The sequence below is a fragment of the Dermacentor albipictus genome, chromosome 4, assembly GCF_038994185.2.
Source record: "Dermacentor albipictus isolate Rhodes 1998 colony chromosome 4, USDA_Dalb.pri_finalv2, whole genome shotgun sequence".
Lineage (NCBI taxonomy): Eukaryota > Metazoa > Arthropoda > Arachnida > Ixodida > Ixodidae > Dermacentor > Dermacentor albipictus.
Window position 1 is genome coordinate 136,650,022 of NC_091824.1, and position 25,865 is coordinate 136,675,886.

Below are 25,865 nucleotides of genomic sequence, written 5' to 3' on the forward strand. Positions count from 1 at the left end.
GTATGTTGCCGTATTTGCTCCAGATCTCGCATGCCCCGTCTTTGACACCACCAACTTCGCGTGATGAAGCAAGTGACAAATCTTTGAACAGCAGATGCAGCGATGCTACGCATTTTGACTTCGACCTCATTGCCACCATCTCAAGTGACGAAACACGACTTCATCTTGGAGACCATGGACGAAGACTGCGTAGTAAACGCAGTCAACACAGATGATGACATTGGTGTTGCGTGGAATGCTGCTCAGCCAGCCGTTAACAGCAGACGAAGTCTGGTGCTACTTTGCACAATGCAAATTGTTATGCATGTAGATTGTTTGCTGGCATGCATTTCCCTCGGATCGGTACTCAACAAAAGTATGATGTTAAGCTGCTGTGCGTTCCCACCAGTTTTTTTTCCCCCCTCTGTAGTTGCTGCAGCATATGTAAACAAATGCCTGCACACGTGTCTGCGGCGCAAAGATTTTGTGCGACGTAAGCTTTTGCTGAACCTTCACTTTAACTTCTTTTACTGCACCTAGTATTGAGGGGAAAAAAAGTGCTTGCCGGGGCGCTGCCTGCCGAATGGGCTGGCGCGCAAACACGGTCGGCATCGCGTCTGTCTGCCACCTCAGCTTTTTTATGGGTATCCCAAACACGGCGAGCAAGTGCAAATTGTCGGAGCTGTGTGACATGATGTGTTTCGAGAACAAAACAAAAGCATCAGATAAATGCCAGTTCTTCCTGCCCACATTCATCTCCCAAGCCTTACGCTTGACGAGCATTTTGGCAAAGCTGAAGTACGATGTGGAGCACTCCTTGCTCCATTCGCTCTGGCACCCAACAGCACTACATAGGTGCCATGTTGGCATTGCTTCAGTTGGCGCAGGTTTAACAATTCCAATGGCAAGCTGAACAAAGCAGAAGCTTCCTGCATGTGTGCACAGCTGACACATTGATTCTTCGTTGAAATATACATGCTCGCCCAGTGAATATGCAGCCCATGAAATCACGGCTTGCGAACGTGCCAGTGTTGCTCCCCTGTTATGCCGTTCGAATGTGCTTAGATTGTGCCAACATGTTCTTGAATGCACAAAGATTGTCACACACAATACAGACTATGACCTAAAATTGTGTCATGCCCACTTAAGCATCCTGCTTTGATTTAGAAGCTTTGAACTGGTATGCAGCAATATGAATAATACAGTCAATATTAAGACTAAGAAGCAAACCCTCTGGATGTCCGGGATTTTTAGGCTTTTTTAAGTGTTTTCCCCCACTGCGCACCAGACGTCTTTCAAAGGCGTGACAAATTCAATTTAGATAACATTTACAGATTTTAGTTCGAATGCTATTTGTTGGTGATTGTCATCAAAGATTTTCAGAAATATTTTATAAATTCAAACAAAAATCTAGAAACTATTTAGTGAATATTTAAGATAGTGTAGTGCATGCCCCTTTTGCACTGGGTGCTATGTCAGAACAAAAGTAACACCAAGAGGCAAGCTTTGTCATACCCTCTGTCATAAAAAACACTCTGCCATACAATCATAGCCTGGCAAATTTTTGTATAATATGTGCGTGTGTGTGCAGGTATGCACACATTTTTTGGTGAAAGCATTTTTGGAGTACTGCTTTGTTTGCGAGATGCTCTGCTGTCAATTGCAAAAGGGGAGCAGAACCCTTGTCAAGGTGTCAGTTTCCAGTCCTGCCTACTCTTTTTGGCATGAAAAAATAAGTCATTGCTTGCCTGATAGATGATGCAACCAGTCTACAGATGTTTCATGTTCAGATTATCAAGAGAAAGAAAGAGCGCAGGAAATGTGAAAGTATGGCCAGGGGTCTCCATTGGCACCTAGATGTTTATACTTGGGAACAGGAGTTAAAGCGCTAATAACCTTTTGCATGAGAAAGAGGGAGACGGTGCTGCAGTTCAATTTTCAAACACATAACTTCAACATCGGTGAAAGAAATTGATACTTTGGCAAGTTCAAAGTCTAAAAATGTAGAAAGAGTAAAGAACTCTGCCCCGCCTTGAAGCCAAATGAAATCTCCCAAGTAATCTGGGGACAACCGTAAGTTTTTAATATCCACAGGCGCACTCAGGTCAATTTCCAGCCACCTCCCAAGGGATGTAATTTTGGAGCCAAAGTCACTTTTGACCCAATTTTAGAGCAGGAAGAACAAGTTTTTTAAAACATCAACGCAAACAACATATGTACCCACAAAAACAATATTTGCAGGTGCTGCAACTGTTCCAAGTTTACTTGCCTAGGGAAAAATGAGTCTCTGCAGCACACATTTCAAGAAGTAAACTTCAGTAGTAGACTTTCCACAACACCCAAAACACTTGCCAAAGCAGCACATGAAATTAGACGCTAGAGCTGAAGTACTGTAGGAGCAGGCACTGCAGTCACACAAGCAAGACTGTCTGCACGTGGAGCGCATAGTGGGTGTATAGCCCAACATCTTCACGTATAGTACGTCTAGTTTTCATTCCGCTACAACACCCGCTTTGTGTAAAAATTGAGAAGTGAGCATCTATGCGCAGAAATCTGACAAATGCATGGTGTATTTTGAGGCGTGGCTAAAAACGGGCACTAAATTTGTTCAGGATACACTGCTAGATGCTCACATGACTGAACCTAAATATGATGGATCTCTTTTGAAAACATGCAATCTAACATCTATTTGTTCCTCTACCTTAGTGCATTTTTTCCTAACTTGTTTCAACTTTGCCTAGTGCAATGGAATGTACGTTCCATTTAATGATGTTCCTGCACTCACTCCAACAAAAATTTTTCATCAGGCATTCTTAAAGTAACCACACAAAATGCATCTGCAAGTCTATGCAACCACTTCTCATATCCTTCATTTTCTCTTTTTCTTTGAAGGAATGGAGTGTCACTTCGTAGCAGGTGCAGATGTGCAAAGGGAAGGGACAAAAGAGGAAATGAGCCCACAACCCTGCGGACTGAATGGGGTTTGTGTCATAGCACCTAGTCTCCCATTTTGTGGCACGTCTTATGCCCTATTTGTGTCATGCGACTTGAAGTTAACGCACCAAACAATGTTTGACCAACAACACTTCGTCATGTTCAAAATTAGCTTTCTAGTATTCACTGCAAGCGTTGCCCAGACATATGCTATAACACTATTTTAGTATGTCGCATATGAAATAGCATTACATATATAGCAATCTTAAGCACGCTACAGTAGGAGTTATTCAAGCCAGACATCTATAGTGCAATTACTTGCACAGAATGTAAACATTGCCACATGATCATAGTTTCTAATCACCTGACAGCTACAGCAAAACCTTGTTAAAACGTACCTACTTAAACAGCAGCTTCCTTTTAAAAGTAGTAAAGTCAAATTCCCGATCCAGCGCCCACTGAACATAATGTGTTTTGTATCCACATAAACCGTACAAGCTTATTGCGCGCATATCGGTTAACACGCAGTGTTTATACTTTTTGTCGCACAAACATGGCGGTGCGTTGTCACCACCGGGTGGCGTGGCAGAACAGCAAGCCTCAGAGATCAGAACAACGGCCTCGAAGCGCCCTGTGCGCTTGCGTGTAAAGCCACATTAACATCAACATTATTTTGGCCCGTGCCAGAGAGCGTTGCGGCGGCGTGCAAACGAGGACTCGCGTCATGCCGAAGCTCGGATAAAAATGATGCCGGGTGCTCAACATAGAAGAAAAATTAGACATTGTGCTATCGAACGCGACACAAAGAAGTCGGCGCTGGCATGCGACAGGGATCTACTGTTGACTAAGGTGTGTGGCATTTAAAATGTGAAGAAGTTGCTTGGCAGCGCTGCTGCGAGCGCGAAGAGATGTCGGCTACGAGGTTCGACTTTACACCATCGTTGCCTCTATTGTTGCCAAAGTGTCAACTAGCGACAGTGATGATCACGACACAAGAACTGACAGCATAGGCGTTCAGGCCCGACAGCGGCAGAAGCTGCGCGATACGTAAGCCTCATGAATGCAATCGTCGCGATGAGAAAAGCACCCCGCAATGAAAAAGGCGCCCCGCGATTTATGCAGCGCTACCGCACGCGTGCACAGAGAAAACGTAACGCCAACAAGGAATCTGCCATGCGAGTGTTTGACGAGGGGGCTGGCTGAAAAGCTGGCTCGCAGCTTTAGCAAGTTTGACGCCACTGTCGTCGCTGCTAGATTGCCGCGGCATCAGACGAAAATAACACTTTTGTCACGCCAAGTGAATAAATACTGCATGTCTTTTTGCCCTTTCATCGCACTCTCTCCGAGTTCCGTTTTTGACAGGTAAGTGGGCGATCTCATGCTACGGGCAAGCAGTACTACCGTTTAGTATGTACTTCTTTCGAGCTCCGGCCAACTACGGTTTAATGAAGTTTCACTGTATTTTCTTAAAACTGAACTTTCAACATAACCTTGAGTTCAGTAGAGAGCTCAACAAAAGACTCCAACATGAATCACTGGGAAATGATGTGCATCCACAAGTCTATGGCCAGGTTTGTTCTCAGAGAACACACTCCTTGCCAACATGAGCCTGAGGCCCGAAAAGCCTCCACCCCAGCCAAGGTATTGAAAACTTACTATATGACATACTTGAATGGCCATCCCAACTGAACATACCATCCCTTGTCTCAGAAAGACTCGTGCCTTTGCAACATTGCTCCAACTTCCAGAAAGTGAACAATTAAATCTGAGTTTGTCTTGCAGTGCACTCTATGAAACTTCACACATGTGCTTACTGTTGCACCATGGGCACCTACAAACAAAGAATGCTTGGAATTCGAGGTAAGGACATTAGACTGACAGTGAAGTGGCTTTGAAGCAAAGACGGCACTCTACGCACAGCCCATTTTAATATGTGGGTTGTGGAAGCAAGTGTCAAAACGGTCAAGGGATGAGAGCGAATTCAAACAGCAATGCTGAATGTACTAAATTTGCCAGCACTCACAGGATCATATGTCTACGCCCAGAGCAGAGATTTGCGACAAAAATATTCAGAGGAGAATGGCTTTGGATATGCACAACCTATCTGTACGACTAACTTGTGTAGAGAAAATAAAGGCAACCAAAGCATGGTAGAGCACAATCGTAACTGATAAAAGGAACAAAAGGGGCCAAAATGGACACTGCAATTCTTGTGCAAGGTGTCACAAAGCTACCCATTTCCTTAAATTTTAGAAAGCAGACTGGATGTATGTTTCTCATAATTTGCCAAACACTGAAGGTCCAGTTCTTAGAGCCACAGATATGTTGCAGACAAATGTTCTATTTGTGCAAAAATTAAGCCAAAATAACACCCAAAAACTTTCCAACATTCCAATAATGTAGATCACACCGTTATGCGTGCACCCTATAAGGTCAGCCTCAAACACTGCACCACTGAAACAAGCACAGACATACACTACTCCAAACTTGCAGCAATGAAACGATGAGCATGGCCCAGTCAAGCTACCCATGCAGTAAGGAAGCCAGGCTAATATGAAGATGCCTCTTCGTGCTGCCATGTGAATGCAGTACAGGTATACTTATCGTATCCTCCATTATCGAGGAAACAAAGCATTCTTCTGCAATGAACGGACTAAAGGTTAAATGTTGCATAGCCTGCGCAAAGGTACAACACACCTTGATAATCTGGACTTATGTAATGTGTAGCTCATATGCTCTCATCAAGAAAGCAGTGGAGTATGTGCCTAATCCACCAAATCCAAACGGTAGCATTGTAGCCCATCGGGCAACTCAAGGGCAGAGCTGCATAACATACGGACTGCTCTCTTGGAGCGACTTCTTCACCAAGCCCCACGGAAAATTTCAAGTTATACACTGGAAGTTGCAAGGAGTCATGTATGAGGATAATTTCACAATATTTCCTTTCTTCCGAATTGGTTCATTACTAGAGATGGGAGGAATTGAAATGCTGCATTGCCATGCTGCCAGGAGGCAGCATCTTCACTGCCCACATAGATGCAGCTCTCCTGCTCTCGAACAGCGTCTGCGACATTCCTTCCCTGCCTTTTTCCCATGCTGGAGCCAACGGACCGTGTAACAATTATGCCACAAGCCCTGCCTCTTTTTCACTGCACGTCCAATGACGGTACCGCGTGAGCTGCATTTATCGAAGTGGCATGCCATAATTGGTGATGCTGCAAGCAGCGTCTGTAGCGTAGAGCCAATTGTGTGTTGTTACTTTCTGGCTGGAAGCTGGGCTCCCTCAAGTGGAAGGGTGTACGAGCTTTTGTTTAAAATTTCAACTGTTTTCACATCATGAAACTGCTACTTTGCAGACGCAATTGCCACTGTGTGATCTACATGCCGCACTTGTCAGTTTGCAATGACCAAAACTTGGTGATGGACACTTTAACAGGCTTGTTTACGCACATTATACACATCCTCTTTTGGTAGTCTAGCACACTGCGTAACTGCAGATTCTATCATCGAAGGAAACAATGAAATCTCAAGTTGTATATTTAGCCATCCTACATTGCAAGCAGCACTTAAGGTTTATGAAAACAGCAGACAAACGTATATGAAAGAAGTGAATATCAGACGGACTATAACTATACTCACAAATACTTAGAAAAGTGGTACCCGATCCACAACTTAATGGCCCCAAATTATGCACCTCCTCGCAGCTACATATTCTTTATTTGCTGGGACCAAAGCAAGAAAACATCGACTGCAGGATGCCACTAATGGCACTAGAATGCATAATTCCTCCTCTACAACTTCCAGAAGGTGCAAACCTTAATGAAGAAGTAAGGCTGCTGGCAGAGTCAGTCAACAGCTGCCAAGAAGCTTGAACATGCAGAGAAAGGACACTCAGCAAAGGATGCATTGAACAACGCTTTTTTATCTTTTACTTAGGTATTGAAGACCGCTTTGAACTGCACATGTGCAATTTGCTTCAACATATTTGGCCATGAATAGTTGCCCATGTCAATGGCAATTTGCATCTATAAGTTGGGAGGTGGCTAGCCGTAGCAGAATCTTCGTTCTTTGAATACAGATGTAGTGCTATTGGTTGTGCGCAGTAGAGTTCATGTGTTCAAACCTTTACACATAGCTATTTTTGCATAGCACGTCCATACCTACCCGCAGCGGCAGCTTAACGACTATGGTGTTGCGCTGCTAAGCAGGAGGTCATAGGATGAAATCCCGACCGCCGCAGCCACATTTCCATGGGGGCGAAATGCAAAAATGCCCATGTCCCATGTATTAGGGGCACATTAAAGGTACCCTGGTAGTCAAAATTAATCCGGAGACCCTCACTATGGCGTGCCTAATAATGAAATTGTGGTTTTGGCACATAATACCCCAGAAGTCAATTCATGCCAATGCCACCAGAGAGCCTTGGATGACAGTACCACTTTTTGTATTAAACAATGCAACTGATTTAAGCAGTGCTCTGTCACTGGCAAACTCAGTTTATGGTTCCTGGCTGCAAATAAGCTGCAACCTGTTTCAATTATTGGAAGGCAATGCATCTAACAAACCTTTAGAATTGCGCATATATCAAACTGAATCGCAGTTCTACACACCATTGCCACACACCAATCATTGCCGAATAGCGTTCACAATTTGTTATCTAAAGTTGGTAGCTGAATGTTCTGGGTGTTAAATGGAACATTTACATCGTCTGTAAAAAAAGTGCCAAATTGCTGGTGTAACTTAAGACATCTTTTCCCAGTGGCACACTGTTAATGCAAAAAATTGTGCTATTGGTGAACATTACACACCTGCCCATTGGAGCTTTTACACATTACATCCCACGAACACAACACGGAGGGAGCGGCAGGATAGTATACATTCTTTTAAAGCTTACCCTGCATTCCTTTGGAGGGACACATGCATTTTATTAACTATCTACACTTTGATGCAGCACATAAGCAGCAGCAAACTTAGAACAGGAAGGACTGACAAGCAAAACATCATTTTGATGAGTGACAATTTTGGCTACCGCTTTTGTAGACTTCTCCAGTTTCAAGGCCGTCTCTACAATTATGTTGGGACGGGAAAAAGCAAATACTTTTTTTGTGTTCTTTCACCATGAGGAAGGATACTTCAAACAGAAGGCTTGAAGACCTATGTTTCCATGAAGAAATTAATTTTCCTAAACAGATTCAGATTCATTTATAAAATCATAATAGCACCACAAATTCAAAAACTTTACGAAAAGATAAGTTCGGAGGCATTGCTTGATAGACCTTTAAAATCTAGTTAAAGCATGTTACGTGTGAGAGGTGCTGATTAAACAGCCAGAAAAGCAGAAGAGCAATGATGATAAAGGTCAAGCATATGTCCAAAGAACAAGACAGAGCCAGCTATCATTCTTTGGCCCGTTTTCGTTTCTTTAGTTTTAACAGGATGCCTTTGTATCATATTACACAAGCCTTTTCTGCCTCAGCTACACCCCTTCATTCATGCATACAACCTACACACGTTTTCCTTCCCAATGTAACGGGTGCTAATAGCCAGGCCTTGCTGCCTTAATAATAAAGCTCATGCAACTACACTCAACTAAGCCAATTTGGCAGGTTGCCCTCAAACTGCACATTCATGGCTTTTTTGTGCCCCTGATACAATGTGACAATGCCGAAGTACCATTCAATCTCAATCTCCTGCTCAGGCAAACAGTTCCAATTTTAAAATAAAAACAGCCTAGTAACGATGTCAGATGATTATGAAGTGCCTTGTTTTCGCACACAAATTCAGTTGAAAACTGTTGGAGTTTTGCAGGAGTTGTGTGTGAACCTCAATGGGTAACAGCACAAACCATTTACCATCTATTGCAAATGTTTTGGATGTGATAGCTATAATGAGCACTTACTGCTGGCAACGTTCTTTACTCCTTGTAGACAAGTTATCCGTTGCGACTTACTGCATAAGTGAAAGCGGAAACCCTACTTTGTGTCCTCTTATAAGGTAAGAAAACACAACATGATGTAGAGCATCAATTAAAGCCAATTAAGTTTAAGTTAATATCAGACGGTAGCTTTTTAGACTGTTAGCAAGGTGCACGTTCCCAAGTAATATCTTTTGTGTGGATCCATGCACTATGGGCCGAGACAGCTCCATTTATGCAAGAAAGTAAAGCTGAGGAGAGCTTCGGTATAAGGCATGTAAATACCGTCTGTATAATCAGTGTGAAGCAATATCTTATGTTTGAAACCCCAATTACAATTGAAACAATTAACGAAAGGCCGTGGTACAAGGGAAAGGTGAACAATGCTGGTTAAAAGAAGAATTCTTAAGAATGCAAGCATTTTTCGTGTGATGACATTTGGATATGTACAACGAACAGACCGAAGTTTTGAAAACATTCTCGACAATGAGATGAACCTTGAATTCACCAAGACGCCGAGTTCAGTAAACAACCTAGGTGCACTGAGTGGCAGCAAACAAGGTAGCATATCTTACCGAAAAAATCTATTTCTTCACACGCGCCAAGGGTGGTGTACACTTGCACAGATTCCTAATGCAATGCTCGAGGCTAAGTGCAGCTTGTGTGCGGCGCCAAGACGATTCAAAATTGTGACGCAGAGCAGCGGCTGGTTGGGCACTGCAGACACTTAGCTCCTGCCTGAGAAAAAGAACCGATTGTTAATGCGCTGCTGCAGCAATGCTTAGCCACTTCCCAATGAAGAGCACCAGAAAAGAACACAGCAACACAGCCACATGTTGAACTGCATGTAATGACTTCCACTTCATTTACAAAAAAAGAAAAAAAAGAAGAGGAGTGGAAGCAGCAACATTGATTTGATGCACTGGGTCTTTCTGCCACTGTCCTGCTCAGGAAGGTTACTCAGTAAGGACTGCGATGGTTCCAGCCTGCACCGTACTGGGGTGGGTAGCCAAGGTAGCCTGTGTCATAGCCCAAATAGCTGGCATACTGATCATGAGGTCCATCCTGCCAGGGTGGAAAGGGCCGTTCCAGCACTTGCTCTCTACGGAAACGTTCCACCTCTTCCTCCAATTTTCGACGTTCTTCGTTCAAAACCTTGTCCAATTCTTCCCGCTTGTCCTTCTCGAAGTCCAGGAAGCGTTTCCAACGCTCTGCCACCCTATGCTCTTGTGTGCCTGGTCGTGCAAAACGTGGTCCCAGTTCTCGTTCCCGCGCGTACCCCCGCCCTCGTCGTGACACTGTCCGTTCAGGGAGGCCCAAAACCCAGTCTCTGTACTCCAGTGGCTCTGCCCAAACAGGTCTTGGCTCACTAGTCAGCAGGAAGCAGCCCTCGAGACATCGCTTCAAAGCAGCTTGGGCGGCCGGCTTGCGTGCGAACTCCACAATGCCCTCGCCTACCGAGCGACCCCTGTCATCCACAATAACCACAGCCCTTTCCACTTCACCAAAAAGAGAAAAAGCACTTTCCAGTAGTTCATTTGAGACCCACGGTCCAAGATTACGCACACTAAGGCATGTACCTTGGGTGGCAAATCGCACCTGAATGCGCCGTCCATCAACAAGCGCATCATCAAGTGCTGCTTTAGCAGCCTCAGCCGCTTCGTAGGACGCCATTTTGACAAAACCAAAGCCCTTCTCCGAGTTGAGGAATGTCTCTTGTACTTCGCCATGTTCTGAGAAAAGGCGACGCAGCTCCTCTTCTCCTGTGCTTGCAGGCAAGTTGCCCACAAACAGGCGGCAGCGGCCACCTGGCTTCTCGTCACGTGGTCGCACAGCACCACCCCCATGACCCAACGCTTTAGCCAACTTGCCCTTCGCATTAGACGCTGGTGTCACGCGCAGTCGTCGGCCACGCCTTAAGTTCATGTCCAGGTTGGTCACCACGGCCTCAGCACTCTGGGGGCTATCCATCTTCACAAAAGCAAAGCCCTTTTGGCTGTTCACAAAGACATCCCGTACAGCCCCATAAGGCTCAACCAGTTCTCGCACATCATCCTCAGTCACGGTGTGAGGTAGGTTGCCAATATAGATGCGGCTCCTATCAAGGGCTACATCAGGTGGGGGGTCCTTGGGTCGGTAGATGGGTGGCCGCTGCTGGCGTGGCTCTGCATTGTCGTGGAAGCTCATGCTGCACCTCCTCCTCCTCCTCCTGGCCGCTCCAAGCCACTAGCACGCACACATACATTCACTTCACTTGTATAACTCAAAACACTGCACAGTGAGAGGAATGCTTTGAAACCCATTAAAATGACCATGTCGATTCAATTTCAACAAGATGAAGTTCACAGATGCTCACCAGGAGCAAAATAAGCATGAGTGCTACAGATTTCCTCTTAATTCAATCAAATTTGCAAAAGCAAATGCTGAGCCCCATGCACTTGATCTTTGCATCACAATTACAGTTGCTGTGAAAATGAACCAATATTCATCTGTTAGGTGCTGCAGCATTTCTCAAGTATCACAGAAATGCTTAACAGCTTCCAGAAAAAGAGATTTAGCTGGTATATCCAAGCATATAACCAAGTTTTTTATGACAACTTGCATTAAATCATGCAGATCTAATTTCATTAGCTTTCAAATTAGTTCAGAGGCAACTAAACTTGAAGTTAGCTTGATACAATCCGACAATCTCTCGATCATTGAGGAGACCGACAACTTGCGAGCTTGGGTAGAAATGAGTGTTTTACATTCACAGAACTGCACACTATCAGTGATTCAAGGAGGGAATAAATTTTGTATAGGTACACAAACTTGCATCAAACTAGAAGCAACACTATTGCGAAGCTTCTGTACAACTGTAAAAGCCACCCTCTTGCATGATCACAAGTCAGTATACATTGTTTAGCTGCTTTCAAATGTATCACAATTCTTGCTTTAAAAGGGGTTCTTTATATTTTATTGGTGTAAATTTTCAACAAAAATAATAATAAAGGAGTCATGCTTATTAGATGGAGAAGTTCCATCACATAGGCGCAGGGAATGTCGAAGTTTGAACGGTGATTGCAGCCTCCACCAGAAAGACTCCTGTTCTTTCAATATACCCACCAGTCTTACATTTTCTAGCACTCCCCATTATGAATGTACCTGGATTGAGAGTGGTTACAGCACATGAAAATGAAGTTGTACGCATTAATGCAAGTACTCGAGATGCTGGTCGTCAACGGATGTACTGCTGAGTCAATAAACATGAAATGCACATAAATTCGGTTGCAGCCTATCTCTTAGTCTTTGTTGCATTAAATAAGCAAATTAAGTTAGTTGAGACTCAATCTTTCGAAACTGCACTTCTCTGGAATAAACAAAGCCGATTATTAGCAGCTAAAGCTAGAACTGCAATGCCAATGGTGCCAGTGTGATACGTGAATTTCCCTGTATACTAATCCTATTTCTGTGGTCCAAGAGGAAAAGTCTGGAAAATTTGCTAGCCTTTAAGAGGAGATGTGGGTCTGACCAAAAATTTTAATCTTTGTTCTTCGAGGCATGGTGCTGCAAACTTGTACATGTATGTAATGTTATGTGCTCATTTCAAATATGAGGTCCATTTTTGTTTCTCTTGGTTCTAATTTTATGAGATTGTATTTTTCTGCAAAGATTTGCAAAGTATCTGGTACTTAGATTTTGCTAAATAGGGTATCAATGGTTTCTGTACCATTTAAGGAGTGCCGCAAGACCAACCTTATTGCTTGGTTTTAACTAGAACACGAGCTGCGGGGTTTCGTAGTCGAAACTCTAAAGGGTTTTTCTGGTGCTTAACTTTGAAGTCTCACAACTCTTGTTCTAAGTCGGGCAGAGCAATAAGGTTGGTCTCGCGGCATACCTTGAATCATACAGAAGCCATTAATACCTTGTTTAGCAAAATCTAAGGAATAGATACTTTGCAAATCGTTGCATAAAATGATTTAAAGAAAGCTCACATAAAATTTGACTAAGGGGAGATAAACAAAAATGGACTGCAAACTCACAATAGGGACATAACATTACATATGTACACGACTTCAGTACCATATCTGGAACAAATTTTTCTAGAACCCACTTTGCACTTTAGGTGCTTCACTCATTGTTAAATACATTATCGTTTGCTTATAAAACAACCAACCCCGAACATGTCAAATTGTATGATATCACAATAAGCTGGTGCAGTAATTTCAATGTAGCATTACAAGTAATTGCTTTGGCACTTCCTGGCCTACGAAGTCCAAGATATAATGCCCATTCTGTAATTACCTATCTTGCTTGAGGTGTGTCTAAAGTAAACCTTGTCAGTCAATAATTTTTGCACAGATACTAGCAGCACCAATTTATTCCCTCACAAAAGGCGTAAGGTTTACCTATCGCAGGAGTGTGTGCAGCTTTAACAAGACTAATACAGCAGTACATTGTATGACGGACCACCTGAACTGACTATGCACTAACACCCTGCTCCCGACAGGCCTGTTTTCAAACAAATGCAGTGTTTTATGTAGACTGCTACTGAACATTTCCAGTGAACTGCAAAATTTATTAACTGGCTCAGCAGTGAACAGACAAATGTCAACCCTTGTCTGCTTTTCAGTTGATAAACGAGCACAAGGCATGTACCACCAGGATTGGAAGTCTATACCACACGAGACATCCAAAAAATATGGCAGTGGCAGTTTTAGTGCGCTCAACATTGCTTACACACTTGAGCACGCTGCTATATTTGACAGTACACCGAGGGTGCGAGAAAATTAGTACAGTTTTTTTTGCTTCAGTACAGAAATTGTTAAATGACACCTAATACTAAGAATACTTGGAGCTTTGTATCTACTGCTGCTGTACGCACAACAAATCCTGCATCAACTTAGCCCAGAGCCCAGGGCTAAAAATTTAATGCTTAAACACACGAATACACCAAACCCCCATGCCTTCCAAATGAGATTGCAGCAAAAGAGCTCAACTTGACCTTTCCAGTGCTTCCCTTAGTGCTAGGAAACTTGCATCATCTGGTCGAAAAATGAATGTGCATTCTGTTACCAAAACCAACAGAAGAATAGCCTAAACCAACAGAGGAATAGCCTGCCTTAAAGGTAGTCATGAGAACTAGTCTAGAAGAGGCTGGATGACTATGCCACATATGCCCCGCCAGAGTAATCAAGTCTCTTATGGTCCAAACCAGCAAATCCATTTGATCAGCAAGTATGCAATAAGTAATTGATTTAGGTCAAGTATTAGTAAGAAAAGAAATATACAGCATGAATTAAAAGATAAAGGCATGAGCAATATAACTTAATATGCACTTAAAGGTGTACTCGCACTGCTTCAGATACATTATGGACAATACACAAGCAGTGGAATAACTGTAAAGCAGCCAAAGGAGTACCGACATATTCCCAACTGGTTAATTTTCTTGCATTAAATGGATGTTCAAATGCTCTAAACCTTAGAGAAATACTGCCAAGCACCAGAGCACCCTATGTAGATAACTAAATACTCGTTTCTGTGAACCAGTTCTGGTTTGAATACCCAAGAGATTAATAAATAAATCATGTCACAATGTGGATGACTCCATTCCTCCAACAGCTGCAAATGCCACACAAGAGCCCAGCCAGAAATGTATGCAGCACTTTTGTTAACCTTTTTTTAATGAGCAACAGCATTACACTTAGCCTTATCGCTTACATGCCAAGAAATTTTGCCTTCTGCCTTGACATCACAACTATGTCTGTGATACAAGATAGAGCCTTTTTAGACCACTTGAATAACAAGATGGTTTTCCCAACTTTTATACATTCCAAATTTGATCCCTTTACATGCAAGAAGTGCATGGTAAGTTCAAGAATACGTCAGTGCTCCTTTAAATTCCAATTCCAAGGCTTCGTGCTATGCAAGAGATCAAAAACAAAAGCTCATTCACCTTTGTGCTTGCCTTGGTTACGGCATCCGCTTGCTCTAAATGGTGGTTACTTAGCATAAGCAAACCCCTCGGCAAGCCCAATTCTCGATAACGTTTAAGCCTGGCATCAATGCACAATCATATAATTGGCAAAGTCAGCCTGTCAGAGTACCAGCCCATTGCTGCCACAGTCTGTTATAAAATGAAGCCTACCAAAACTAAGGATTTTGGCACTGAGATGCACTGACTTTAAGAGTAAATTATCCAAATTATTACAGCTTGGGCTCTATGACAAAGGATGTGAACGGTGACCTCCGCATTAAAAAAAGCGAAAACTCCTGCAGATGCTGCAGCTGTAAGAACACTGAATATATTTACCTTACGTCCTCCCTGGGGTGGCCACCCTAGAAGAAAGCAAGTTTCTACTTCAAACATGGCACTGCCGTTTACTGAGAAGCTACACACGGGCAACAGGTAATGAAGCATCTACATGATTGGGTGGCTGGAACAATATTATGAGCATTCCTTTTGATGGGTAACTGCAGGCGTTACCAGATATTTTTAAACAAGTCAGAGGCTATATTGTATTCGGAGATTATTTAATAAAGTAAGCACCACATGTACTTTTACGCTCACAGATTTTAGGCCAACAATCTTCCACCCATTTCATACTAGTCAGTCAACCCATTCATATTTTGACTATATGCATGAAACAATTTCTTACCAGTCACTACCACATCAACCTATTCATACTGTGACTACTGTACACGAAACCAAAAGCTTTTGGGTAAAATAATAAAATACCCCTGCCACACGGGCACTGAAAATGACATTAACTGGCTAATGCCTTAAACTTTAATGTCATTCGCGGGGTGCCACACAAACATGTTTAATGGCATTAAAGCTTAATGTCATTCGCGACGTAGTGCGTTCTTGTAACTCACTTGGCCACCAAATGCGTACTGTCGATCCCAGTGTCTCCACATTCTGAGACTAAACGGATTCTTAGTGAACAACAATTAATATATTCACTTTTTAAAAAAAACTGCTCTTTCTCGCAGCGTAGTGCGTTCTTACAATTATTACAACTCACTTGGCTGTCGAATACGTACTCTCGTTTACAATGTCCCCACCGTGGCCGTAGTGACCATATTTTCACGGTATTAAGCAAACTTGTAGATAAAGACAATATATTCTTTACTTTTTTAAAAGGAGCTCTTCATTTTCGTAGAGATCAGCAGGCAATCTTGCCGCTACGCAAGGCTAGAGCACTAATTGTGAGCATGTTAGCCAGGAGAAGCTGTTCAATTGCAAGGCGGAGGCTCCTTGCCTTGTTGGCCTCATACTGAAGCCTTTGAATTTCTCGACAATGTTTGACTCGAAGAAACACATAGGCCAGGAACAAACTGGAGCACATGGTCAAATTCTTCAGGATTGCTGCTTGAGAGTTTTGAAGCGCCATTTTTTCGATTTCAATGCTTTGGCTACGCTATGGATTGGCCGTCGAGCTAGCTTTGGCTTTAAACAGTGTACGGCTGGGTGCAACAATGACATTTCTGAAGTAAACTACATACAATACGCTGATTAATGTTTCTCATGCCATTTCTTAAACATCTGCTCCCTAGATAACTGCTTTTTATTGCATTACGATTGGCAAACAAACTTAAACATTTCACTGCAGCTATCACCATCGCAATGCTTAATGTCATTAAGTATGCGCATGTAGCAGCGATCAAAATATAATGGCATTCAGAAACTTAAGGTCTTAAACTTTCAATGCCACTAACATCGCCCATGTGGCACAAGTATAAGACACCTGCTTCTGCAACTGCTGCGGTATTCCACAAAACCAAGTTCAATGTTTTTTTGTCATTTCCACACGCCAAGGGCGAATAGTAACCGTCAGTAAATATGATGCAGCAAAATAGCATTCTCAACGTTATCAGGCATCATACATTTTTTTCTGAACATGGATGGATGGATGATAGATGAATGAGGCTCAACCCTTTGAATCAAGCGGAGGCAGCGCGCGCCACCTAGCCTTGAATGGTACTATATGCATACCTATGTATTTACTCGTTTACTTTTGCGTTGATATTATCCACCAATCATATAGCCTCTGTTTAGTTATTTCTACCTGTTCTAAGTTATTTCACTTTCACCATCTTTAAAACCCAAAGCTTTGATAGTTCCCCGTTACATTCAACTGCAGGGTGAAATTGTTTACAAGCATCAGGTGTTCAGCCGTTTCCTCCTCTCCACATGCCCCGCACAAGTTATCTCCCGATATCTGGCTCGGTACGTTTTAGTCCGCAGTACACCTGTCCTGGCCTCAAACAACAATGAGCTTCCCTTAGAATTATCGTATTTTCTTTGGCTATTTCTTGCTTAAACGTCCTGTATGTCTACTGCCGATTTGGTTTGCACCTGTTTTCCACATACCCTTTTGTCTCCTTAACTTTATTCTTGACCGATGATTCCTTACCTGTCTCCCCACTGTTGCCCAAGTATTTGCTTGAGAATTTTCTAGTTCACTTCCTCCACCTTGTATCAACATTCCTCGTGTATAAGTAACTGAAAACCTTCCTAGCCCACCGCATTTCCCCCATTTGGAGATGGTGTCCTTGGCGTACGCTCTGGAACAAAAAGCTCCCATGCGTATAATAAACATAAATGAACCATGAACTCCTATGAACATAAATGGTAACAATCGTGACACCAAGCGAGCAGGTACTGAACTAAAATGGCACATTGTCAACGTAATTAACTTGTGGTGACGCTCAAAGCGAATAGGCAGAGCCATAAACTGTCCGCAAGCATCTTGCCCAAGAACGGCGCAGTTCGGCCGTTGCGCATGGGAGGTTTTTGTTCCAGAGCGTACGCCAAGGGCACCAACTCCAACTTATTCAAGCTTAATGACCCACAACACTGCAATTTGGTCGCCTAGGCACGAATTTCAAGCATGAAGGCTGCGCAATGCCAAAATGTTTGAACACAGGCGCTACGCTCATCGCTTTACACGCCACATAGGCGGCTTCCAGAGAAGATCCAAGGCGCAGAGCGCCATAAAGCGCAAGAAAGTCGGCCCCACGTACACCGAACAACGAAAACTGCGCCCCGCAACTTCTACACCAGTCAGAACTTTGCCCAAGGCGCGGCCTGAACTTCCAGGGACGCGGAGAAGCCGGTACCTGCGCCATATTCTTGCGGTCTTCTAGCTGCACTGGCATGATTCACCTGCTCAAGCAGAGTAACTGGAAGCGGCAAAAAGTTTTTTTTTAATATAAACTTGACAATTAACGCGTCGGGATTAACACTACTACTGAACCGCAATTGCGCCTTTCGACCGATGCGCGGGGGGCGTCTGTACGCGAACCGGCGTTCGGTCGTAGTAGTTAGGCTTAACGAAACAACATCGTCCCATCACGCTCAATTTACCAGCAGCAGATAAAAAGTTTAAAAAATGAGCTCAGGATATTCACGACGTTAGTGTGTTGGGCGTGTGAGCGGCCTGACCGAAACGTCTGTACTATCAGCGGAAGTTTAGCCCTAGCACTAATGTGCACGAAAAGTAACCGTATACAAAACCGAGCAGAACAGAGTACTATTGCATCTAAATTGGACGCTCCAGCAGCTATCCTGAAAGAAGAATCTACAAAATGCGGAAAAGGAACCACCAATATATATCAAGTGAAACTTGGTGTAAGAATGTAAGATTGATTAAGCACCAGAACGAGCGCCTTCTGTCTCGTCGCTTCCACTGCGTAGCAATGGCGGCCGGATGAACAATAACGACCGGGCAAGAATGCCGGTCGCAGATTAGGGAAGCGCAGCAGAACGAACAGCGACTCGCATTCATAACATTTGTAAAACTTACCTTCCCGGTTCTGTTTCACGACCTTATCTCCAGTCTTGTCCAAACCAATTTGCTGATTCAGAAGACGAGTACCACACGTTAGCACAGTATGGCGGAGGATCTCTGACGAGAAGACGCGCAGTGCGCAGGCGCAAGAAACGTAGCCTAATGTTACGCACAAGAAAAAGAAGTTCTTTGTCTTTATAAAAAAAGTGACTTAATTATAGCGAATATTGACTCTTAAACAGAAACAAACATATAAAACCTAATTTGAATGCTTGCGGTTACTGAGGTACGGGATAAATTGCGGTCCGCAGACAATGCAACAACGTCGTTAAATGTTACCGCCGTTACCGCTCCATACGGCGACTCTTTTTTTTATGTATACTTGCGTAAAAAATAGTTACCCAAAACACAATGTTACCAAGATAACAGCGAGATGGAAAAAAAAGTTTTTCTTGCTAAATGAACTTTTTTTAATCTCAAGTTGATGAAATTGTTTTTTTTTTAAACCTACCGCAAGAAAAATGACGGTAGTAAATAGTGTGTTTATCACGCCTTGCATGGACGCTTTCGCTGAACAGCGTACGCGTACGCGTATTTGCGTTCTTCCGGTGCTTCCGTCGTCTTGCGGTCCACGATCGCTTCAGGTGTTCTGTGGCTTCCGTGCGATGAAGATTGTTTCGTTACTGACGTGCCGGGTGGCGTGTGGCTTTCGTGGCCTGTGATGTGTACAGCGTACTTTAGTTTGCTGGCTTCGAACTGTGAACATCTGTGACACAGGCATTCGAAATGCACACTTTAATCGTTCTCGGCATCAATCTGACGATGTCAACTTTTGCTCATCTAGTCACGCTCAACTTAATACCTCGTTTCAGAGCAATGTTTATTAAAGCCGGACTATCAGGTGTCGACATGAGCAAAACAACCAAAGCCAAGGTGTAAGTTATTCCTTTTTGGTGCCACGTTTTAAATGTTAAAAAAACGAGGAAAACATTACGTCAGCTGATCTAGTGATCTGTGTGCTAGTGAAGCAGTGTCTCCAGAAAGGAGCAACGTGGCAATACTGTTTCCACGGGAAAACGAAAAACAGAGCTACTTGTAGTTATGCGTGTAGATATATTCGTCCGTAGCCCGAATACTTCACCTTAGCTTGAGAGCACGGATTCGCCAAAGTTTCGTTTCAGGCCCGAAAGCCATCGTTAGATACAAATAATTTTTGACGCAGCTTTAGCATCAACACTCTGCCGTGCGTTGTGCTATGCAAACAAGGGTCCATCCACTACACTGAAAAAAAAAAAAAAACGCCACTTGTGCACCATCTGCCAGCAGTAGCCGCGCTTTAAAACCGAACTGCACAGCACGGAACAACTCTTTGGCGCCGATCTGCAGCTTTGCGGTTTTAGTCATGCACTTACTGCCACTTACCTCATTGTCTATTCTTTATGCGAGTTGTGTGAACAAGGGCCGTCATTTACGTGTGCCGCCGTATTTTCGTCTCATTTTTATTTCAGGCCAGAATCTGTTGGAGTGATATCAGCGACGGTCTTCTTAATTACTATGTTCCTCTTTATCCCTGTTCCCTTCTTCAACTATCTGACTGAATCCTCAAGCTTCCCACACAGTGATGTAAGTTTCTTGCCCTGTTGTCATTACTTGGTACGAACAATCGCCTTATCACTAAGTTTATGCTCGAGGGATGACATCATGCACTTACAAAATCAACATACCTGACTCGTTTTCCTTCTTCGGGTTAATGACTCTGTAACTGCTCGTGCGGCAGCAGCAGTCCGCTATGGTATGCCTCTTTCAAGTATTGCACATCAGATCAATTCATTTTGCCTGCACTCTCTGAACAGTGCTTAGCTTTTCATCATACAGTGCAATTGTTTGAATATGACTTGGAACACTTCTGTAGTGCGAGTTTTATGTTCAATTTCTTTGACTGTATGAGTAGGGCTGAGTTATACTATAATTATTGGACACCTACTGGCCATAAAAGGGGACTATTGTAAACCAAAAGGGAACTGAGTGATTACTTCACATTTTAAACGAGGGGCCCGTTTTTATTAGTCATATAATAAGAAGCCAACAAACACTGACACCAAGGACAACATAGGGGAAAGTACATGTGCTTAATAAGTGAAATAAAGAAACAATAAATTAATGGAAATGAAAGTGGATGAAAAAACAACTTTCCCCATGTGGGGAACGATCCCACAGCCTTCGCATACCGCATGCGATGCTCTACCAATTGAGCTACTGCAGTGCTGTTTTCCCATCCACTTTCTTGGGTATTTATGTTTTCTAGTAGAACCCTGGGAGTGTCAGCCAGTGCCACCACTCACAGAAATTGGTGCCAAATATGGAACATCTGCCGCAGGCATCGCGAGAACGTGATCTTTTTGGGTGAAGGCAACCGGTCAATAAACCCACACATGCTAGCTGAAGTCATCAATGTTGCCGGATTTGAAACCCTGGTATGTAATAAACGAGGAGGAAGGGGGTTAACCGAGGGGCCCGCTTTTATTAGTCATATCATAAGAAGCCAACAAACACTGACACCAAGGACAACATAGGGGAAATTACTTGTGCTCAATGAATGAAATGAAGAAACGATAAAGTAATGGAAATGAAAGTGGATGAAAAAACAACTTGCCGCAGGTAGGGAACAATCCCGCAACCTTCGCATTTCGCATGCAATGCTCTACTAGTTGAGCTACCGCAGCGCCGTTTCCCATCCACTTTCTTGGGTATTAATTTTTCGTAGTAGAAACCTAGGAGTATCAGCCGGCGCCACCACTCACAGACCTTGGCGGCGGATGTGGAACGTCCTTTTTGCTGCAGGTGTCGCGAGAAAGAGCATAGTAGCATAGCTGAGCAGGCCTCCAAATAGCATTGCACATACTAAAGTAAATAGACTGGATTTTTTTCACTGCACTTGCTTTTTTCTTTCTCATTTCGGTTTGCTCTCAGAAGCAGAATAAGAGTGGTATTCACTTCTATATGTGAAGCCCATATTTTAAAATTTCACTATTCAAACAGCCCTAATATTCATTTAAACAGCGTTACATAGTGGTGTTCATGTTGGCATACATTTAATACAGTACTGACTCTGCACAGGACACGTTCACAGCACTGCCTGCACATGCTGGAGAGCTAGCATAAGCATTGTGCACAGGTATTGTGAATGATCTGCGCAAGTGTAGTGCTTGCACTAGGCAACCATGAACCGCTTTGTCGAGTACAGGGTGCCTAACAGACACCATTTGTATAAAATACTTTGTCCCTGAGAGGTTGGTCAGCAGAGAAAACAAAACTCTGAACTGGGTTTTCTTAAGTTTTGATGATATAGTAAAAGCAGCAGAATACTTCTATACCGACCTTTACAATAGCCAGAGCAGCCACGCTGTTTTCATTCGAAGTAGTGGTGAACAAGATACAGATGGCTGCTTCTATAACTAGCAGTGAAGTTATAATGGGCCTCGCAAGGCATGACACAGGAATAAGCTGCAGGAGAAGATGGAATAACAGTAGATTTAATCAAAAGTTGAGGAAATAACTTGCGTGAAGAGCATGGGGCCCTTTATACACAATGCCCCATGATTTCAAGTATACCAGAGAGCTGGAAGAATTCCAGCATTATACTAATCCATAACAAGAGAGACATTAAAGAACTGAAGAATTATAGACCCATTAGGATGCTTTCAGTATTGTATAAAATATTCACCAAGATAATTTCCAATAGAATCAGGGCAACACTTTACTCAAATCAACCAAGAGAACAGGCTGGCTTTAGGAAGGGATATTCTACAATGGATCACATCCTTGTCATCAATCAAATAATCAAGAGATCGGCAGAGAACAATTAACCTCTCTATATAGCTTTGATAGGTTATGAAAAGGTGTTTGACTCAGTTTAGATACCAGCATATATTGAGACATTGCGTAATAAAGTAGTACAGGAGCTATATGTTTATATCTTGGGAAATATCTACAAAGATTACACAGCTACCTTAGTTTTCCACAAGACAAGTAAAACGTTACCTATCAAGAAAAGGGTCGGGCATACCCGCTGTGGATGCTTAGTGGCTATGGTGTTGGGCTGCTACGCATGAGGTCGCGGGATCGAATCCCGGCCACAGCGGCCGCATGTCGATGGGGGTGAAAAGCGAAAACACCCATGGCGCTTAGATTTAGGCGCACGTTATAGAACCCCAGGTGGTCCAAATTTCCGGAGTCGCCCACTACGGCGTGCCTCATAATCAGGAAGTGGTTTTGGCATGTGAAACCCCATAATCTTTTTTTTAGGGCTCAGGCATGGAGACGCAATCTCTCCAATGCTACTCACTGCATGTTTAGAAGAATTATTCAAGCTATTAGACTGGGAAGGCTTCGGAGTGAGGATCAATGGCAAATATCTCAGCAGCCCTTGGTTTGCAGAATACATTGTCCTGTTCAGCAACAGTAGGGACGAACTACAACAAATGATTCAGGACCGTAACTGAAAAACTGTAAGAGTGTGGAAGATAAATATGCAGAAGACTAAGGTAATGTTCAATAGCCTGGTAATTAAACAAGAATTCAGGATCGCCAGTTAGCCTGTAGAGTCTATGCAGGAGTATGTTTTCTGTTTCCTAGGTCAGTTACTGACAGGGGACCCTGATCATGAGAAGGAAGCAGAAGAACAATGGGTAGGAGTGGATACGGCAGGCATTACCAAATCCTAACTGAAAGCTTACCACTGCCATTGGAAAGAAAAGTGTACAATCTGTGCATTCTACCAGCGCTAACATATGGGGCACAAACTTGGTTGTTAACAAAGAAGCTCGAGACCAAGTTAAGGACTCTGCAAAGAGCGATGAAAGGAAAAACATTAGGCATAATGTTAAAAGACTGGAAGAGAGCGGTGTGGATCAGAGTGCAAATTGGGATAGCAGATATTCTGGTTGGCATTAAGAGAGAAAAGGAAGCTGGGCAGGTCATGTATTGTGTACGCTAAATAACCAGTGAAGCTGGGCAGGTCATGTATTGTGTACGCTAAATAACCAGTGAACCATAAGAGTTACAGATTGGGTGCCGAGGGAAGGGAAGCGCTATCGAGGATGACATAATACTTGGTGGGGTGATGAAACTATGAAATTTTCATGTGGAAGTGTGAATCGGCTAGCGCAACACAGGAGTAATTGGAGATTGCAGGGAGAGGCCTTTGTCCTGCACTGTACAAAAAAAGATAGGCTGATGATGATGAAGTCAGAGGCATGCAGCACTTATTTCCAACTTTGAAATGTTGCACTGCTGTTAACTTTTACTTTGTATAAGTGCTTAAATTGTAGGGATTGGCATCATTAGCCACTCACAAGGCAGCACAAGGGCTGGGGATGGGAGTGCACTGAGGATAAAGAGACGCACTTGGGCGTAGACGCTTGCACGGCGGGCACCATGAAAGACGAAGAAGCAGAGTAAAGCAGGTGATCACAGGCATGGCTTCTTGTCTGCTTCTCTCCTTTGCAATGGTGCAGTCGATGAAAGGCCAGTCTTAAGGCACTCCTGCCTTAAGCACCGTACTGTGAAGACCTTGCGTCCTCCTGGTTCTCACTGTCCTGGGTCCTGGTGAGGGAATGCTGTCAACACTTCCTTTGTCATGGACGCGGCACCTGTGACTACCTTGACCTCTGAGCCACCAAGGCATGCCATCCACGCTGCCTTGGAGATGGATCTCGCTGCTGTGAATACCACGACCACTGCACTGTCCGCAACTTCAGCCACAAATGCAGTTGAAGGCGGCGGAGCCTTAAGGATAGTCCTCATGGGACTGCGCTGTGCGGGGTGCCTCCTGTGGCCAGAGAACGCTAGTCGCATTTCCCTTGCCATGGATCACTGCCCCAGGACACCATCCACCACTGGGCTGCCAAAGAATGCCGTACATGCTTCCCTTGCCGTACATCTCGGTAGTGAAAGTACCAAGGCTGCTGTATTCTCCGCGGATGCCACCCGGGGCTCCTTAAGAGGCTTACCAGACATCCTCAGAGACGTCACACGAGCCATCTCGCTGCTCTCACAGCAACTAGACTAAATTGCCTTGGTAACCTCCAGGTTCTTGCCCGCAGTTTTACTATTGCCAGCCATTTGGGAATTGCCGGAATTCCATGGCTTCCAGGGTAACACCATCATTTTGGTGGGAACAGCCATTGCACTCTGTGCTTGCCATGCTTGGTCAGACTGTGAGAAATGGGTGGTTGCAGTATACTGGCTTCGTGGTGGCGCCGAGGGATGGCATGAGCACGCAGACATCAGGTACTGGCCCTGGCCTGAATGGAGTGAAGCTTTAGTAGCTGTCTTCGGCCCGCTCACCTATGCATGCAACGACTCCTACCAGCAGTGTTTTGTGGTCGCAGCTCGTGAGATGTACCACCTGGACGTGCCCACTTTCCATCCACAGCAGTCATCAACATGGTATACAAGTTCTCCATCACTTGGGCACATGGAAGCGCCGGCTCATCAGGTGACACCATCAGCTTCATTCCATCTGGTGGTTATTTCCTAGCAAACTGCTGCTCCTGCTGTGACACACTGCCAGGCGGCCTCTGAGCTCCTGCTCTTCGGAAGCTCTGTTCGACACATAACTACTAGGGGAAGCCAAGTTCAAATTTACAGGCAACGGCTGTCTATGCCTCTAAACGTCGTGGGCCCGCCGAGCTGCGATGATGGGCAGCTACCACTCCACGATCGTTATCTGTCCACAGAATCCACAAACGATACACTTCTGGACCCATCGGAGCCATAGCTCAGGATTTCGCAGCATTCGTTGGCTGAACATGCAGCCATTTGTCCTTCACTGAGTGAGGTCTCGCTAAATAAAGAAAGCCAAGACGGCTAGCATTGCTGAGGCCGTCATTATTGAAGACCTTATCCTACTGCCGAAAGCTCCCTATCAGATCAACAAGAGACCACAGACTCAGGCACAAATACAGCTGTTCCCTGGTTAAAGCACGGAAAATATTGCAGCTTCTGAGAAGGCGTCGCTTTTGACCTCGCCTTCGGACATAGATAACTCGACAGCAGTTGGCATTTTGTCATGCTCGGCAGTTTGAAACCTATCAGTGAGCCTTGATCCATCACCGGCAATTTTGTGAAGAGGCACGTGATAGTTGACCAGAGGATTTCGTTGTTTGCACGAAGGGTCAGTGGGGCCAGCTGCTGTTCAGTGTACAAGAACTGCTGCCATGCTTTGCCAAGTGTGGCGAGATAATCGTCTGTGAGACCTG

At 44.0% G+C, this 25,865-nt stretch overlaps 1 protein-coding gene and 1 pseudogene across 1 annotated transcript in view; one reads left to right on the forward strand and one right to left on the reverse strand.

The window, feature by feature from the left end:
• Window positions 1-18,978, reverse strand: part of LOC135898364 (non-POU domain-containing octamer-binding protein pseudogene) — a 60,398-nt pseudogene extending 41,420 nt beyond the window's left edge.
• Window positions 18,979-19,166: 188 nt separating this feature from the next.
• The window catches only part of Alg7 (Alg7 dolichyl-phosphate N-acetylglucosaminephosphotransferase), a 34,255-nt gene continuing 27,556 nt past the window's right edge, over window positions 19,167-25,865 (forward strand). The window contains exons 1-2 of the mRNA XM_065427251.2: window positions 19,167-19,538; window positions 20,112-20,226. Coding sequence (XP_065283323.1) covers window positions 19,390-19,538; window positions 20,112-20,226 — 264 coding nt within the window. The 5' untranslated portion in view covers window positions 19,167-19,389. The remainder of the gene's footprint in view (window positions 19,539-20,111; window positions 20,227-25,865) is intronic.